The sequence below is a fragment of the Pristis pectinata genome, chromosome 2, assembly GCF_009764475.1.
Source record: "Pristis pectinata isolate sPriPec2 chromosome 2, sPriPec2.1.pri, whole genome shotgun sequence".
Lineage (NCBI taxonomy): Eukaryota > Metazoa > Chordata > Chondrichthyes > Rhinopristiformes > Pristidae > Pristis > Pristis pectinata.
In genome coordinates this window covers 55450354-55468312 of record NC_067406.1, presented here as the reverse complement: position 1 = coordinate 55468312, position 17959 = coordinate 55450354, and the positions used below count along the sequence as shown (strand labels likewise).

The 17959-nt window shown below is 41.4% G+C and overlaps 1 protein-coding gene across 8 annotated transcripts in view; it reads right to left on the bottom strand.

The window, feature by feature from the left end:
• The window catches only part of LOC127581790 (coagulation factor XI-like), a 91714-nt gene that overhangs the window by 68026 nt on the left and 5729 nt on the right, over positions 1 to 17959 (bottom strand). For 7 of the 8 annotated variants that reach the window (XR_007958014.1, XR_007958013.1, XM_052036511.1 and 4 more), the window contains exons 3-7: positions 14569 to 14728; positions 14187 to 14296; positions 12549 to 12708; positions 8287 to 8393; positions 3122 to 3281 (exon numbers count right to left, since the gene is read on the bottom strand). Coding sequence is in view for 6 of the 8 variants with exons in the window: in XM_052036511.1 (XP_051892471.1) it covers positions 3122 to 3281; positions 8287 to 8393; positions 12549 to 12708; positions 14187 to 14296; positions 14569 to 14728 (697 nt within the window). In the remaining 2 variants the exon portion in view is untranslated. The remainder of the gene's footprint in view (positions 1 to 3121; positions 3282 to 8286; positions 8394 to 12548; positions 12709 to 14186; positions 14297 to 14568; positions 14729 to 17959) is intronic. The other variant, XM_052036547.1, reaches the window with a different exon arrangement.

The window sequence follows — 17959 nt, the reverse complement described above, 5'->3', positions numbered from 1 at the left end:
TTTGATATTAGACATTTCGACCCTGGGAGAAAGATACCAGCTGTCTACCTATGCCTCTCATAATCTTATAAATCTCTATCAGGTCTCCCTCAGCCTCTGCCACTACAGAGAAAACAACCCAAGTTTGTCCAACCTCTACTATAGCACATGCCCTCTAATCCAGGCAGCATTCTGATGAACCACTTCTGTACCCTCTCCCAAGCCTCAACATTCTTCCTATAATGGGGTGACTAGAATTGAATGCAGTATTCCAGCTGTGGCCCAACTAGAGCTTTATAAAGCTGCAAGATAATTTTCTGAGCTTTGAACTCAATGCCTCAACTAATAAAGGTAAGCATGCCATACACCTTCTTTGCCACCCTATCAACCTGTGCAGCCACTATGGACTTGGAACCCAAGATCCCTCTGTACATCAACACTGTTAAGGGTCTTGCCTTAAGAGAGTCCCTTTACATTTGATCTCCCAAAGTGCAACACCTTACATTTGGCCAGATTAAACTCCATCTGCCACTTCCCCGCCCATACCTCCAACTGATCTGTATCCCGCGGTATCTTTTGGCAATCTTTGACACTATCCACAACACCACCAATCTTTGTATCATCTGCAAACGTACTAACGCACCCATCTACATTTTCATCCAGGTCACTTACATATATCGCAAACAGCAGAGGTCCCAGTATGGATCCCTGCAGAACACCATTAGTTATGGACCTCCAGCCAGAATAATTCCCATCAGCCACTCCCTTCTGTCTTCTATGAGCAAGCCAATTCTGAATCCAAACAGCCAAGTCACCGTGGATCCCATGCATCTTAATCTTCTGGATGAGGGACCATGTAAAATGCCTCACTAAAATCCATGCAGACAACATCCACAGCTCCACCTTCATCAATAACCTTCGTCACCTCCTTAAGAAATTCTATCAAGTTAGTAAGACACGACTTGCCCTGCACAAAGCCATGCTGACTGTTCCTAATTATGCCCATGGCTTTCCAAATGCTCATAAATCATATCCCTAAAAATCCTCTCCAATAAGTTTCCCTACAACTGACGTGAGACTACCAGTCTATAGTTTCCAGAATTATCCTTATTTCCCTTCTTGAATAATGGAACAACATTAGCTACTCGACAGTCCTCCAGGACTTTGCCTGTGGCTGGAGAAGACACAAAGATCTTGTTCAAGGCCCCTGCAATCTCATCTCTTGCTTCTCTCAATAACCTGGGGTATATCCAATCAGGCCCCGGGGTCTTATCCACCTTAATGTTCTTTAAGAGACCAAACACTACCTTCTTCTTTAACTCAAAATCCCCTAGCATATTAGCATGTTCCACACTGATCTCACTATCCTCCATGTCCTTCTCCTTGGTAAATACCGACGCAAAGTACTCATTTAGGAGCTAGCCCATACCCTTCACCTCCAGGCAAAGTACCCTCCTTTATCCTTGAGTGGTCCTACCCACTCCCTAGTTATCCTCTTGCTCTTGATATATGTATAGAATGCCTTAGGATACTCTTTAACCCTACTTGCCAATGACTTTTCATGGCCCCTCCTGGCTCTCCTAATTTCCTTCTTGAGTTCTTTTCTAGCTTCTATATAATGCGCAAGGACCCCATTTGGTTTAAGCTTCCAAAACCTTACCTTGCTTCCTTTTCCTTCTTGACTAAATTCACCACCTCTCTCGACACCAAAGGTTCCCTTTCCTTGCTATCCTTCTTACTGGAACATAACTGTCCTGTACTCTGTGCAGTTGGTCTTTAAACACCCTCCACATGTCAGATGTGGACTTGCCCAAAAACAGCTGTTCCCAATTAACTCTCCCTAGTTCCTGCCTAATACTCTTGTAATTTGCCCTGCTCCAATTTAATACTCTCCCGCAAGGTCCATACTTATCCTTATCTATAGCTATCTTAAAACTTAGAGTCCTAGTCACTGTTCTCTCACTGAAAGGTCAACGTATTTCTACATTGTGTAAACCAGCTTTGAGAAAATGCAGGGTATTGTCAAGGCATAACGATTATTATGATAGCACAGTTTGAAGGATGCACCCGACCTATCAGTCAACACATCCTCTCACTAATTTAATTAAGATCCATAACTCCTAGTATAATGTAGATGTTTGTGTAAGGACAACACAGTGGTACAGCATGCTCTGCTGCCTCACAGCCCCAGTGACCCACGCTCAGTCCTGATCTCCAGTGCTGTCAGTTTGGAGTTTGCACATTCTCCCAGTGATCGTGTGGGTTTCCTCCAGGTTCTCCAGTTTCCTCCCACAACCTAAAGACATGCCGGTTGCTAGGTTAATCGACCACTGTAAATTATCCCAAGTGTGAATGTTGCTGGGAGTATTTGGTTGGAGTTGAGGGGAATGCGGGAAGATAAAAGGGGATTAGTATAGGAACATACTTTCTTGGTGGTCAGAACAGACTCAGTGGGCTGAAGGGTCCGTTACTGTTATGATTCCAACCGGCAAAACAGTAAAGAAGGGGCTCACAACTTGCAAACCGAAAAACTGCCATGTTACTGTCGAGCAATATGGATAAGAATTACATTGCATGAATTCATTACTTTAGCTGCTCTGTTTGACTACAATGCATCTTCCCCACATGTATAAAATCACATGAAATAAATATGGAAGATGTAGTATAGTGCTGTGAAAGAAATTTATATTGATGGCTATTTTCTATTTTACTGTTCAGTGGTTAAAATTATTTTGAACATACCTGACTTATTGTACCCGCATTCTCTTAAAGGAAATCCAGATACAACATTCTCAAGAGCTGTTATCTTTGATGGTGTTCCTTGTTCACTCTTTTTGAGGTAGCAAATGTAACTAAGAACAATCAGAGAAAAATTACATGGTTTGAAATATTTACAAAACCATCAAACATTTCAGCACATAGTTTCCCTGTGGCTGCCACTAATAAGTTAACTTGGTTCTCCAACTGGCCATGCACACTGCAGAGAAGTTTTAATCCTTGGCAAACATTCCTGTAGAATTAAAGGAAATGGGTAAAAATTGCCAGAGGAATACAATGGATGACGGGTCCAAGACTGCCATCCTCTACATAAAACTGAGATTTTTTGTTCCTTGTGTCTGGGTTGTTTGAGTGGTTGACTCACCGCTGCTGAGTGTTGCGATATAACCCATTTGCAAAGGTAAAAAACTGGCAGTCAGGCTCCTCTGTACATTCTCGTTGGCAGCTGTGTTCATCCTCCACTACAGCCTGACGGAAGTCATCTCCTGGGAAGTCCAGATCCACAAACAAGTCCTTAAAACAAGCTGAAAAAAATGGGAATAGGAACTGATGAGTAACTGGAAAACAATAACAAATAGACAACAATTAATTTAAAATCATTAGAGGATTTAGCACAAGTGTTCAGAATATAGTTTTGCCATCCCCATTCAAAGCATTAAATCATTCAATTACTTTACCGGTGCCACACGTTTTTGGGCTTTTACACCAAACATATTCTTGATTTTAGAACCAACATTCACCTTCCACCTTGTTTTGGTTTTTTCTGTTCAGTCACGAGACAAGCAAATATTATGAATCTGCAGTGGAGGACCTGCACATTGTCCACCAACTACTGGGAAATATCAGGGCAGAAGTTCTCAGAGCTCTGGTTCAAAAACTGCCATTAGAAGCATGCTGAGCACAGGAAAAACATACACTAGAAGAAGAAAACACCACCACGCTTTATTTCTCCATTCAAAGCATTGGAAACAAAATCTGATGTGTATAAAAAAAATCCTTGACCAGGTCACGCTTCCATTCTATTTGGAATAGAAGGAGATGTTTACATTCAAATGAGAATACAGTAATCATTTCTATTCTATTGCAGATTCTATTGCTATTCCTCCATTGAGCAAATCAGTTTCAGGTAAATGACGATATGTTGCCATTTTGAATGAGTGTTAATTAGCATTTGAAGAATCTGAGTACAATAGCATAGCGGACAATTTATCACAGAAGTTTCCCGAGTACTGGACTACTGAATGGAGACTTAGGATAGAACGCAACATTGACAGCTGGAGAATTTAAGTCAAGTCAGTTAATTAATTTGAAATCAAAATATTATCATCTTGGGCCTCTGGAAGAGCCAGAATATTTCAGCACAAACCATAGTGCATGTACTAGAAGCCACTGTTGCTGAGGATATCGAGTTTGAGGCAGAAATCTGGTTGGCACAGTTACCACACATGCATATTTTAGAACATAAACATTTTGGACATACAGTAAACTTAGAAAGGTGAAAATATTTAACACAATGTAAGCATAAGCACTAAAGCTTTAATAACTTAAGCTGATCAAGTGGAGGCCTGCTAGGATTGTACAAGATTGTGAGGGGCATAGACAGATTAGACAGTGGTAACCCTTTCCTCCATGGCAGAGATGTCTACACCAGAGGGCATAGATTTGAGATAAGGTTTAGAAGGGATACAAGGAAGAAATTTTTCACTCTGAGTGTGGCTGGAGTTTGGAATGCACTGCTTAACTTACTGGCTTGACCTAAATTCTCTAGCTGTCAAGGTTGTGTTCAAACCCATGTCTCCATCCGTTAGTCCAGTACTCAGGATGCTTGCATGGCACAGAACAGTTCTTTCGGCCCACCCCATTCATGCTGACTATCAAGTATCCATCGATACTAATCCCACTGTTTCAACTTATTTCTTCTTTCCTGATTCTATCCTTTCTCTTCTGGTCCTGTCCCTTCCCACCTATATCTGTGACACCTCCGATGCCCTCTGCCACTTTGGCTGCTCCAATTCCCTGGTCCCATCAGGCTCATCTTTAGCATACACATACAATCTCGTTACACCTCCGTCCATATCAGGATGGTCTGAGGGCCCTCTGCCCAAGCACTTCCTCTGCACCACCACTCGTTCAGCTGGTCAAACTTCTTCTCACATTGAACAGCTTCTCCTTCACTTCCACTCACTTCTCCAATTCAAAGGTGTAGTTACGGGCACTCGCATGGGCAAAGGTGCACCTGCTTTTTTTGTTGGATATATGGGACCGTCTTTCTTTCAGTTCTGCCCAGGCTCACCCCCACAGCATTTTTTCTGGTACATTGATGACTTCATTGGTGCTGCCTCCTGCACTCATGCAGTACTCAACAATTTCATTATTTTTGCTGCCAATTTCCACCCTTCCGTCAGCTTCACACAGTCAATCTCTGACATCTCCCTTCCTTTCTGGATCTCTCTGTCTCCATCTCAGGTGACAAGCTAGCTACTAACATCCATTACAAACCTACCGACTCCCAAGGCTATCTCAACTACTCTTTGTCCCACCCTGCTTCCTGTAAGGACCCTGTTCCTTTTTCCCAGTTCCTTTTTCCCAGTTCCTCAGTCTCCATCGTAATTGCTCTGATGATGAAACTTTCTTTACAGTTGCCTCTGAACTGTCTTCTGTCTTTCTGTTCCAATGGCTTCCTCTGTTAACTAAGCCCTTGAAATTGTTAACTGACCTAATCTCATCCATTTCCCGCATCTCTGCTCTCGCCCCTCTCCTCTGGGTCAGAACAAAGACAGTGATCCTTACCTACCACCCCACCAGTCTCAGCATTCATCAGATCCTGCTCCACAATTTCCACCACCTTTAATGAGTTTCCATCACCAGATACATCTTTCCCTCTCTTCCCCTTTCATCATTTTACAGGAATTATTCCCCAGTCAATTCTTCTGTTCCCATCATCCACCCCACGTCTTACAGCACTTTCCCTTGCAACCACAGGCATTGCAAAACTTGTCCTTTCACCTCTTCCCTTTCCACCGTCCAGGGACACAAAAAGTTTTTCCAGATGAAGCAGTGATTCACTTGGACAACTTCCATTCTTGTGTACTGCATTCGGTGTCCTCTACATTTGGAAAACCAAACACAGATTGGGTGATCACTTTGCAGAACAGCTGTGTTCACTCTGCAGAGGCAACCTTGAGCTTCCTGTTTTCTACCACTTTAATTCCTCATCCCCCCCCCCCCACTCACACCCATCAGTCTGTGGCCTCCCATACTGTCACTGTGAGGCCAAACGCAAATTGAGGAACAGCACGTCATCTTCCATTTGTGCATGGTTATTGTGCATTGGTCATCCCAGTTTCACCCTTTCAGAGACAACAAACTTCTCCACAGCCAACATCCTAACAATTCATCTGCTCACACTTTGGCTTCTAGTTACTTGGGGGGTATCTATAATGTTTCATTTCTAGGTTGGTTGCAGTGTGCCTGTAATCCATCTAATGTGATCTCCAGCAAGTTATTTTAGGGCTTTATGGTACGGATCATCCTCTCTCTTCGTAGCTAATAAGATCCAATAACACCTTCACTTTTGTTTGTTCGGACTTATCTGCCTTAGCCAGTTCAAAATACAATGTAAACTCTTCCCTGTTTTGTTTCAATTATTGAGACAAGTCAATTGCCTGGAAATCCTACAGCTTGGGCAGCTTTATTTGTTCCATCACACTATATCTCAACTAAATCACACAATTCATTGTCTCACAGAATACCCTCAATTGTTCTCTCAATTGGAAGAGAGCATGTCTGGTGTTTGGTTTTCCAATTTAGGCCAAGACCCAAACTTCATAATTTCAATAATCAACACTTCTGACACCAAGTTTAATAACTCCTATATTTATTTCCTAAACTGCTGGAAATACTCAGTAACTTTAAGGTCAACAAAACTATTTTGTTTGCAAAACTATTTTCTTTCAGTAGCTTTCATTCCAACTAATTCACTCTGGAACTTTCCTCACCAAACATGTTACATCACTCGCCAAAGTTTAACAATCTTAAAGTGATGACAGAACTAAAGGAACAATTATTGTCCGTAGTCCAGGTTATATATGACGCATATTATGCAGGGGAAGCCAGAAGAAACTCAGCGAGGCAGTACAGGAGCAGAGATAGGTGGCAGGGCAAGAAACAGAAGATACAAAAGCAGGTAGAAGATCAGGCAGAAGATACAAAAGGCTGAAAGCACGTACCACCGACCTCTATCCCACTGTTATAAGGCTATTGAATGGTCTCCTAGTATAATAAAATGGACTCTTGACCTCACAATCTACCTCGTTATGGCTTTGCATCTTATTGTCTGCCTGCAGTGCACTTTCTCTGTAACACTTTATTCGGCATTCTGTTATTGTCTTCCCTTGTACGACCTCAATGCACTGATGTGATGAAACAATCTGTATGGTTGGCATCAAAACAATGTTTTTCACAGTACCTCAGTACATGTTACAATAATAAACCAATTTACCAAGTTCTCCTCTGCAGTGCACACCTGTTCATAACTTCCGATGGGCTATATTAGTCACTTCCTGGATATCCACATGTTTTCAGAGCTGAACACCTCCCCATCCCTGCATTGTTGTGACATGACTGAGGTGATAATGGCATTCAAAAATTGAGCCTGGGAGTTCCTGTGAGTCTACAAGCAAAGGTTCACTTTTTTTTAACTTTAATCCTGTATATACAGTGAGGAAAATGCAAATCCATTAAAGCTGATCAGGGAAAACAAGGTGTGCCAAGCAGACAGTACCCAAAATCAAACTTCCTATCAAATTCAATTTAGAACATAGAGCATAGAACACTACAGCACAGTACAGGCCGTTCGGCCCACAATGTTGTGCCGACATTTTATCCAGCTCTAAGATCTATCTAACTCTTCCCTCTCATATAGCCCCCATTTTTCTATCATTCATGTGTCTATCTAAGAGTCTCTTAAATGTCCCTAATGTACCTGCCCCCACAACCTCTGCCGGCAGTGCGTTCCAATCACCCACCACTCTCTGTGGAAAAAACTTACCCCTGACATCCCCCTTATATCTTCCTCCAATCACCTTAAAATTATGTCCCCTTGTGTTAGCCATTGCCGCCCTGGGAAAAAGTCTCTGACTGTCCATGTAATCACCAACTTTTGTAATATCCTTCTTGACAATAAATCCCTAACCTAAATATTTTTTCGGGGCATGATCTCTCTAAACTACAATGTGTAAAGCAATATCTTGACTGAAATGCTTGGGGATACCTCATCTCATGATGCTACTTACATTTGCTCACCCAGACACAATATATTCCTCATTTGTGGCCATGGACTCATTTCTTTGAATCTCATTTAGGTTGGACCACGTTGGACTAAATGAACTTGCAGATTCTTATCTTGCCTAGAGTTCAAGTATAAATACTCCAGTAAAGAATACCTCTCACAATTTACTCTTACATTGAAATACAAATGTATTTGTATTGGTAGCAAATACAATGGCAGCATGTCAATGTTTTACTTACAGTTATATGTCTCACACTGTTTCAGGGAATAGCCCGAGACAACATTCTGTAACTCTGTTTTAATGGTTGGTTCCCCTCTCTTGTTCTTTTTAATATAACAATAAAATCTGAAACATAATATGAGAATCATTTTGTTAAATTCTAAATATTCATTTTTACTGAAAATTTGAAAAAACAGACACTGGAAATCTGAAATAAAAACAAATAATGCTGGGATATCTCAGGTCAAGCAGTGTCTATTGAAAGAGAAACAGACTTTACAATTCAAAAACCTTTCAAAGGTCCTATCACGTTTCTGGTTTTAAATTTTACTTTTAGTTTAAGCTTGTTGACATAGGAGGAGGAACTGATAGCCTCAATAATGGGCACTAGGATCACAAAACATGATTAATCCTCACCCAATACTTTGGATGCTGGCAGAATACCAACATCATAGTGCCTGCTCAGTGTAGCCAGGGCCATCCGTGTTGGTCATGAGCTTCTCATGTTAGAGAAAAGCGCAATATTATGAGGGGCTAGCACTGGGTAGAGATGGGCAGTGGTGTTTAAAGGGGAGATACATTGTGGTAGCTCCTGATGCTCTCAGGAACTCATTCTGAGCTAAATAATACTGAATAAAGCCACTAAGTGGGAATGACCATCTCCACTTGGACAAAGGAGATGCAAAGTATAAGAAATGTCCTGTTTCCTGAGGGAACTAGAAGGATTTCGAGAAACATACTGTATAGGTAGTTGGAAAAGTTAGGTTGCAGTCAATGCCTGAATTCAAGTCCCAAAAACGTGGTCAAGGAAACAAGTGGCCAAGGTCAATGAATGATTCACCTCCTGACCACCTATCCAATAATTGCATGACTAGCCTCAGATACTTCTCAATTAATCATTTCAAAACCAGCAATCATTGTCAATCATTATTCAGATCAAGCATTCAAATACCCTACATAAGCTTGCTCATAAGCTTAGCACAGCTGGAAACCATCATACACATGTTCGTTGGTGCCCTCAGACACCACCACACCGTCAGTCGAGCTAACACTCGCAGCTCAGTATCAGCTCAGATACTGACAGTGACCATAATTTACAAAGTAACTTCGAGAATGAATCTGCATACGTTAAGGCATGGGTCATGGCCGGGGCAAGGGAAAAGGATGATGCAGGTACTGCTCTTCAAAGTTAAGGTCACATGAGTTCTGTTGAAGAGGATTCAAGTGAGCATTTCAACCACACTGATTTGTAAACTTGGTTAGGGATGCTTATTTTGTTTTGGTGTTTATTTTTTCATTCTGACCAGGCAGATGAAGTGATGGCCAATAACAGGAGGAAACTAGGGTATGGGATGACTGACAAATGGGGAGCTGAGATTGTGTTTAATAGATGATTTGTTCACAGACAGTTCAGCCAGAACACGCCCTCTTCATTTTCTCTTTTGCCTCCTCCTGCTTTGCTGCTACTTGCTTTTCAGCTGCTGCTATTGGCTGTGGCCTACTGATGGTGAACTCCTGCAGCATGGTGTAAATGACTGTGAATCCTGACCTGCATGCTGTGTACAACAGAGCTCCACCATAATGCACAGGCAGCAATGTCTTTACTACAGCAAAGAAATGAATCTGTACCAGATTTCACCTGGCACCATCTACGTTACCTGTGTGTGTGACTGGGTGGCTCACCAGAGACATCAGTGGATTCCCCTTGCTGTCTTTGCAGGTTGTATCAGGGTAACACAAAAGGAAAATAGAAGGAACAACCACATAATTCAAGAATCATATCTGCTGCCACAATATCAGGCATTGACTGCAAAATGCACAGTGTGCGGTCACACAGAAGATAAATATCAAGGGGATTAATCCCATTTGATTGCAATGCATTTCAGAGTTGCCATGCAACACCCTCTAATTGAAGAACCTGGATCCAAAGGCACCAGCACCATGGGGAAGATGCCAATCCTCATTAAGCCACATACTCACTACACCTGTTTCTTTGGAGATAATTAGCTAATTCCAGTCCCCAACTCATAAAAGTTGCAGCCAGTGTGACCAGGAGAGACCTTGGCCTGTTTTGAGTTTAATGCCGTAGATGGAGCCAATAACATATTTCAGTGAGGACATCCCTTATTGATGCACTGATATACTAAACACTGTTCAACTTGAAGAATTCCTTCCTCAGTAGTCTGGTTTGAAATGGCCTCCACCTGATAGCCCTCTTCCAGCAAATTGCCCTGCTCTGTGTGTCCTCTGCTAACTCTCTGTGGCATGCTATACTCCAGGAGGATGCAGGTTAATGAACCTGTCTCCGCAAGCAACCAGTTCATTCCAATGAAGGAGAGAGAAAACAGGGAACTAGAGATCAGTTAGCCTGACATCAGCAGTAGGGAAATAACAGGAATCTATTATAAGGAAGTGGTAACAGAGCACCAGGGAAATAATAATAGGATCAGTGAGAATCAACATGGATTTATGAAGGGAAAACAATTTTTGACAAATATATCAGAACGTTTTGAGGGTGTAACCAGCAGAATAAATAAGAGCAAACCAGTTGACGTAGTACATTTGGACTTGCAAAAGAGCTTCCATGATGAGCTAAACAAGAGATTATTAAACAAAATTAAAGGGAAGTGGTCTTATCCAGGCAAAGAATGAGATTGGTTCATGGACAGAAACCAAAGAATAAATGGACTCTTATCAGACTAAGAGGCAGTGACACGGAGATCAGTGCCAGGGCAACAGTTATTCATCCACTTCAATGATTTGGATGAGGGTAAATTTGCTGATGATGTAAAGCTTCGTGGTAGTTATGGGCTATGAGAAGGATGCAGACAGACTTCAAGGGGATATAAACAGGCTCAGTGAATGGACGAGGATATGACAGATGGAATACAATATGGAAAAATGTGAGATCATTCAGTTGGGTAGAAAAAAAAAGGTGGAATTTTTTAAATGGTGAAAGACTGAAGGATGTTGGTGTTCAGAGGGACCTGGGTGTCCTTGCACAGGAATCACTGAAAGTTAATCTGTGGATTCAACATGCAATTCAGAAGGCAACTGGAATGTTGGCATTTATTAAAAGAGGATTTCAGTGCAAGATTGAAGAAGACTTGCTGTAATTGTAAAAACCCTGGTGATATCATATCTGGAATACTCTGCACAGGTCTTGTCTCCCTATCCACTTGCAATAGAGAGGCTGCAACAAAGGTTCACCAGATTAATTCCTGAAATGGTGGTTTATCATGCAAGGAGAGAATAAGTAGACAGGGCAATATTCTTTTGAGCTTATAAGAATGAGAAGCAAGGATAATGTTTCTCATTGTTGGGGTAACTAGAACCAGGCCACATGACTTCACAATAAGGGGTCAGCCATTCAGGACTGAGATGAGAAGAAATTTCTTCATCCACAGCGGAGTGAATTACTCAAGAGGGATGTGGAATGTCTCTCACTGAGTAGGTTCAAGACATCAATAAATTATCAGATATTAATGTAATCAAGAGATATGGGGTTAGCGAGGGAATGTGGTGCTAAGGTAAAAGTTCAGGCTTGACCTTATCGAATGGCAGACCAGGCATACAGGGTTAAATGGCCTACTCCTAGTTCTGTTTCTTATTCTCATAACTGCTTCAACACCTGACGCACCACTCCTAATAGACTTGAACAACTGTAAAGAACTAGAATTCATCAGGCATTGCTTTCTACAAGAATTTATCACAATGTCATCAACTAAAGTGCAAATAGATTATGACCTCTTTGAATTATTTAGTGGATGTGGGGAGGTCTTCAGGCTACTGCGCAAGATTTTAAGAAGGCATTAGCTAGGGCATAAAACATCATCAGGTTGATAACAATATATTTGAAGTAAATACCAGCATTATGAGGAGCTACTCTAATTATAGTCATTGCTGTCTTTTATTGTTATGCCATAATATAATTGTTCTTTTTATTCATTCTACTGACATCATTAGAAAGTATTCCTAACTGAGCTTCAGAGCTGTTGGTGGACAACCTTTTAAACCACTGCACGTTTTGTGGTGAAGGTAGTCCCGCAGTGTTGATGGGTAGAGAGGTCCATGACTTAAATTCTAAGAAATGAAGGAAAGGGTTCAATAGTTTCAAATCACAATGGTGTAAGACTTGGAGGGGAACTTGAGGGCAGAAGCGTTTCCATAAACCTGCTGGCCTTGTCTTTCTTGGGGATACAGATCACAATTTAGGATGTGATGCCATGGCATAACTTTTTCATATTCCACTGAAAGTTCTGAATGGAGTCATGGATTTACCTTTGTTGGTCAGTGTTCCAATCACTTGTCAAATAGGTGAAAAACTGACAATTTTTATGCTCGGTACACAATTTTTGACAGTAGTTGACATCTGGGGCAAGAACTGACTCAATATCATTTCCAGGAAAATCTGTGTTTACAACCAGCTCATGCACACATCCTGCAATGAAATGAGAATAATTTCTTTTGTATCTATTATCTGTAAAGAAATGCTTATTTATGAACAGGATGAACATCCAGTTTTGATTTCCATAACATTTGGGCTTATTTATCTAGAAATTTAATCTCATTGCAATATATTTCAATGTAATAAGCTACATAATTAAATCTAAAACCCAACTTTTAATTGCAGAAACTGTAGCATGATCCACATTGGATCATCCACATTGCATCCATGTGACCAACAACAATGGAATGCAGTGCGTAATTAACAACACTCATCATGTTCTAACATCGAGTTAATTGATCATAAATGCGGTGAACCTCAATCATGTAAGCCTAGCTTCACCAGGAAGATGAAGGGCTGCTCTTGCTTCAGTTTAAGCACATCTCCCCATGGAGCAGGTCCAATGTTTAGGGTCATGTCATCCCATATTTTGATTCACTAAAGGATTTCACTTAGCTTTCAGTGCATTCATTTCCAATACAGATTTGTTCCTAACAGTAAAGGCAGTTTATCATAACCTCTCTCAGTCTGTTTGGTAAGCTTGATGTTAAGAGCTGTTCTCATGGAATGATAGAGAACACATTTTCATCATATTCTGGATTTCTGTGCACACTCCCTTCAGTAAAGAACAAATCTCCATCCCAGTTTTACCTTCCGTCAAAGCAGAAGTAGAAATCTGATTTGAGCACATTTGACCTCTTGCTCTGCCCCCTAGCTCCATTGTGTCCAATGACATTCACAACCTAGTGAGCCAAAGAGCCAGATACACCTCAGCCTTCAACTGGATCTTTAACGGATTAAATTTTTGTTTATTTTTCCTTTCTTCCCTTTGCATAATTAATGAAAAGTAGATGAATATACTTTAAATAAATTAGTAATTCTTCTTTACTGTTTTAATGCATGTTAATTTACAAATATATCAATAAACATAAATGATACTTTCAGATCAAATTCTACACAATCCAGAAAATTGACCACCACTTGTCATCACGAATTTGGCTATAACAGAGGAGCTCTTTTTTTAATGAGAAAGTGATCGCATTCCTAATACAGTTCTCTTGAGGGCCATTTCAAAATTAAAATAGTCATTGCAATGGGAAAATGGCAGAATAGGTATCTCAGAGGACGGAATCCCACATAATCCTTTAATTTAAATCATCTTCCGATTGATTTAATTCAAATGCAGAATTTATTAGTTAGGACAAATTTTTCAGTGCAATCTCTGAATAATTAATCAGCAAGACTGTTTATTTTTAAGGGCTTTACAATTTGCAGATACTAACATATTTTTGTTTTTAATTGAGAATTGTGGATATCGTTCAGAATGCATGGATTTGTCATTTAGCTGCACTCTTGGCCACACTGTCTCAGCCATAATTGGATAAATTATCTGTTAAATGGAGTAAGAAAGGAGGGAATTTATACTGTTAATTTCAAAATCACTGCTTTTAGAAAAATAGTTTTGGACATACCTGTGTCATTCAAACCACATTTCCTTAAAGAAAATCCTGACATAACACCCCAAAGAAATGTTATTCTTGATGGAGTTCCTTTTTCATTGTTTTTGAGGTAACAAATGTAGCTGCAAAGAATCAAAGTCATTACATGGCTAGAAATCTATTCAAGATACTAAGCAAATGTTGTTTTCTTTGCTGCTGGCACTAAGTGAGTTAGTTCTCTAAACTGTTCATTTACAGGTGAAGTTATTTGTTCCTGGCAAACAGACATGTTGAACATGAAGAAATGCACCAAGAAGTGAGAGGAGATTATTACAGATGAAGGGTCTGAGAACACTCTTCTGTTTGAAAATTGTGATTATATCTATGCAGACTATTGGTTGAATGATTGACTAACCGCTGTGCTTCATTGTGAAATTCCTTTTTTACAAAGGTGAAAAACCGACAGCGAGGCTCCTCTGTACATTTATGCTGGCAACTGTGTTCATCCTCAACTACAGACTGATGGAAGTCATTCCCAGGAAAGTCCAGATCATCAAAAATTTGTTTATAACAGGCTGAAAAAAAGGTACGTAAAATTAATGACTGACTGGAAGTTAATAAGAAGTTTGAAATAAATTTGATCAATTACGTTTAGATGATAGACATTTGCTCATAATACCAGTTCTCCATATCCATTCAAAATATTGGCCTGGATTTGACAGTAATGATGTTTGGGATTTTACCCACATTTATCACCATTGCGAATGGGTAGCAATTTCTGCACTTGCTCAGTTTAACACAGAGGTGCTGAATTTCCTGACAGCGATCCTGCACACTCTATGATTTTGCAGTCTTATTTAGTGTGCAATGAAAGGAAATCATTGGTCTAATCTGAATTTCAGGTATTCATGAAGTGCCCATAAAATCTTTGGCTTTGATTTAACCATGAATTCAGCTCAGCAAGCTTTTCAATACTGAATATTTCTTTAGATGTTATAATTAATTATCTGAGGGAATTACAAGGGATGTAAAATACATATTAAAGTTAATTAAAAACTATGAATATCTAGACTGCTAACGGTGAGTAATTTTTTATATTCTTTGCAAGAACAAGCCTGGGAACTACAGGCCAGTAAGCCTAACATCAGTGGTGGCTAAGTTACTGGAGAGGATTCTGAGAGACAGAACCTACCTGCAATTGGAAAGGCAAAGTGTGATTCAAGATAGTCAGCATGGTTTTGTGTGTGGAAAATTGTGTCTCATGAATTTGATTGAATGCTTTGAAGAGCTGACCGAGAGGACTGACGGGTGCAGGGCAGTAGACATTGTCTATGTGGACTTTAGCAAGGCCTTTGACAAGGTACTGCATAGCAGGCTGGTCCAAAAGGTTAGATCACATCAGATCCAGGATGAGCTAGCCAATTGGACACAACATCGACCCGCTAGAAGGAGTAAGAGGGTGGTAACAGAGGGTTGTTTCTCAGATTGGAGGCCTGTGACCGGTGGTGTATCACAGGGATCAGTGCTGAGTCCACTGTTGTTCATCATCTATATTAACAAGTTGGATGAGAATGTAGTTGGCCTGGTTAATAAGTTTGTGGATGACATCAAAATTAGTGGTGTATTGGACACTGAAGATGATTATCAAAGACTACAACAGGATCTAAATAAACTGGGAAAATGAGCCAAGGAATGGCAGATGAAATTTAACTCAGACAAGTACGAAGTGTTGCATTTTGGGAAGTTAAACCAGAACAGGTCATTAGAGTGAATGGCAGGGCCATGGAGAGCGCTGCAGAACAAAGAGACCAAGGCGTATAAGTACGTAGTTCCCTGCAAGTGGCAACACAGGTTGACAAGGTGATGGAGAAGGTATTTGGCACACTTGCCTTCATCGGTCAGAGCACTGAGTTCAGGAGTTGGGACATCATGTTACACCTGTACAAGATATTGGTGAGATCACACTTGTGAGTATTGTGTGCAATTCTGGTTACCTAGCTAGAGGAAGGATGTCATTAAACTGGAAAGAGTGCAGAAAAGATTCACAAGGATAATACTGGGACTGGAGGACTGAGTTATAAGGAAAGATTGGATAGGCTTTTTTTTTGTTTTCCTGGAGCACAGGAGGCTGAGGAGTGACCTTATAGGGGTGTATATAATAATGAAGGGCATAGACAAGGTGAATGGTCACAGTCTTCTTCCTAGGGTAGGGATCTCTAAAATTAGAAATAGGTTTAAGGTGAAAGGGGAAAGATGTAAAGGGGACCTCAGGAGCAATTTTTTTCACAGAGAGGCTATTGGTTATATGGAACAAGCTGCCAAAAGAAGCGTAGAAGCAGTTACAATTACAATGTTTAAAAGACATTTGGACAGGCACATGAAAATGAAAGGTTTAGAGGGATATGGGGCAAACACAGGCAAAAGGGCCTGTGCTGTATAACTCTATGACTCTGCATGATTTGCTCCTCAGCCACTTTGTTGACATCACAGCTTGTGAGTGTTTAGGATTTTCTGGGTACGTGAGATCCGATGTCCGGGAAATGGAGGAAATATATGAAGGATGGAAAAATAAGTGTTCCCTTGGTCCTCACCTTTCACCCCACTAGCCCCTGCATCTAGCATATCATCCTTCACCACTTCTGCCCACCGCAACGGGATCCAAGCACCAGTCACATCTTCTCCTCTTCCCCCCTCCACCCCCTTTCTGAATTCTGCAGGGACGACTCCCTCTGGGACTCCCTAGTGCCCACTCATCCCTCCCCACCCACCCCTCCCTTGGCACTTTCCCCTGCAAGTGTAGGAGGTGCTACACTTGTCCCTACACCTCCTCCCTCACCACCATCCAGGGACCTAAACAGCCCTTCCAGGTGAGGCAGAGATTTTAGTACACCTCCTCCAACCGCGTCTATTGCATTCAGTGCTCTCAATATGGCTTCCCCGCATCGGCGGGACCAAGCACAGACTGGGCAACCATTTGCGGAGCGCCTGAACTCTGTCCGTAACAGCTTCTGGTTGAACGTCATTTCAACTCCCCTTCCCATTCCCATAGCAACCTGTCTGTCCTCAGCCTTCTCCACTGCCATGGTGAGGCGAAATGCAAATTAGAAGGACACCACCTTATATTCCACTTGGGTAGCCTCCAACCCAACGGTACAGACATTGAATTTTCTAATTTCAGGTAACCCACACCCCATGTTCCTTTCCCGCTCCTACTGTTCCACCTAGATTCTCCCTCCTCTTATTCACCTGATGCATCTACCTCCCGACCCCCGTTACCTAGATTTGTTATCTCCCCCCACCTGGTTCCATCTGCCCATCATCCCTCCCATATCTGGCTCACGTCAGGGCCAGCCATTTAGGACTGAGATCAGAAGAAATTTGTTAATGCAGAGGCTGTGCATATTTGGAAGACTTCACCTCAGAGATCAATAGATGGCCAATCATGAACGCTGAGGGATATGAGGATAGGGTGGATCAGCAGGATCGTACATTTGAAGCACAGCCTCAGCCATGCAGGCACAGTAGTGTAGCTGTTAGTGTAATGCCTTACAGCGCCAGCGACCCGGGTTCAATTCCGGCCACTGTCTGTAGGGAGCTTGTACGTTCTCCCCATGTCTGTGTGGGTTTCCTCCGGGTGCTCTGGTTTCCTCCCACATTCCAAAGACGTACAGGTTAGGAAGTTGTGGGCATGCTATGTTGGCGCTGGAAGAGTGGCAACGCTTGCAGACTGCCCCCAGAACACTCTATGCAAAAGATGCATTTCACTGTGTGTTTCGATGTACATGTGACTAATAAAAGTATCTTAT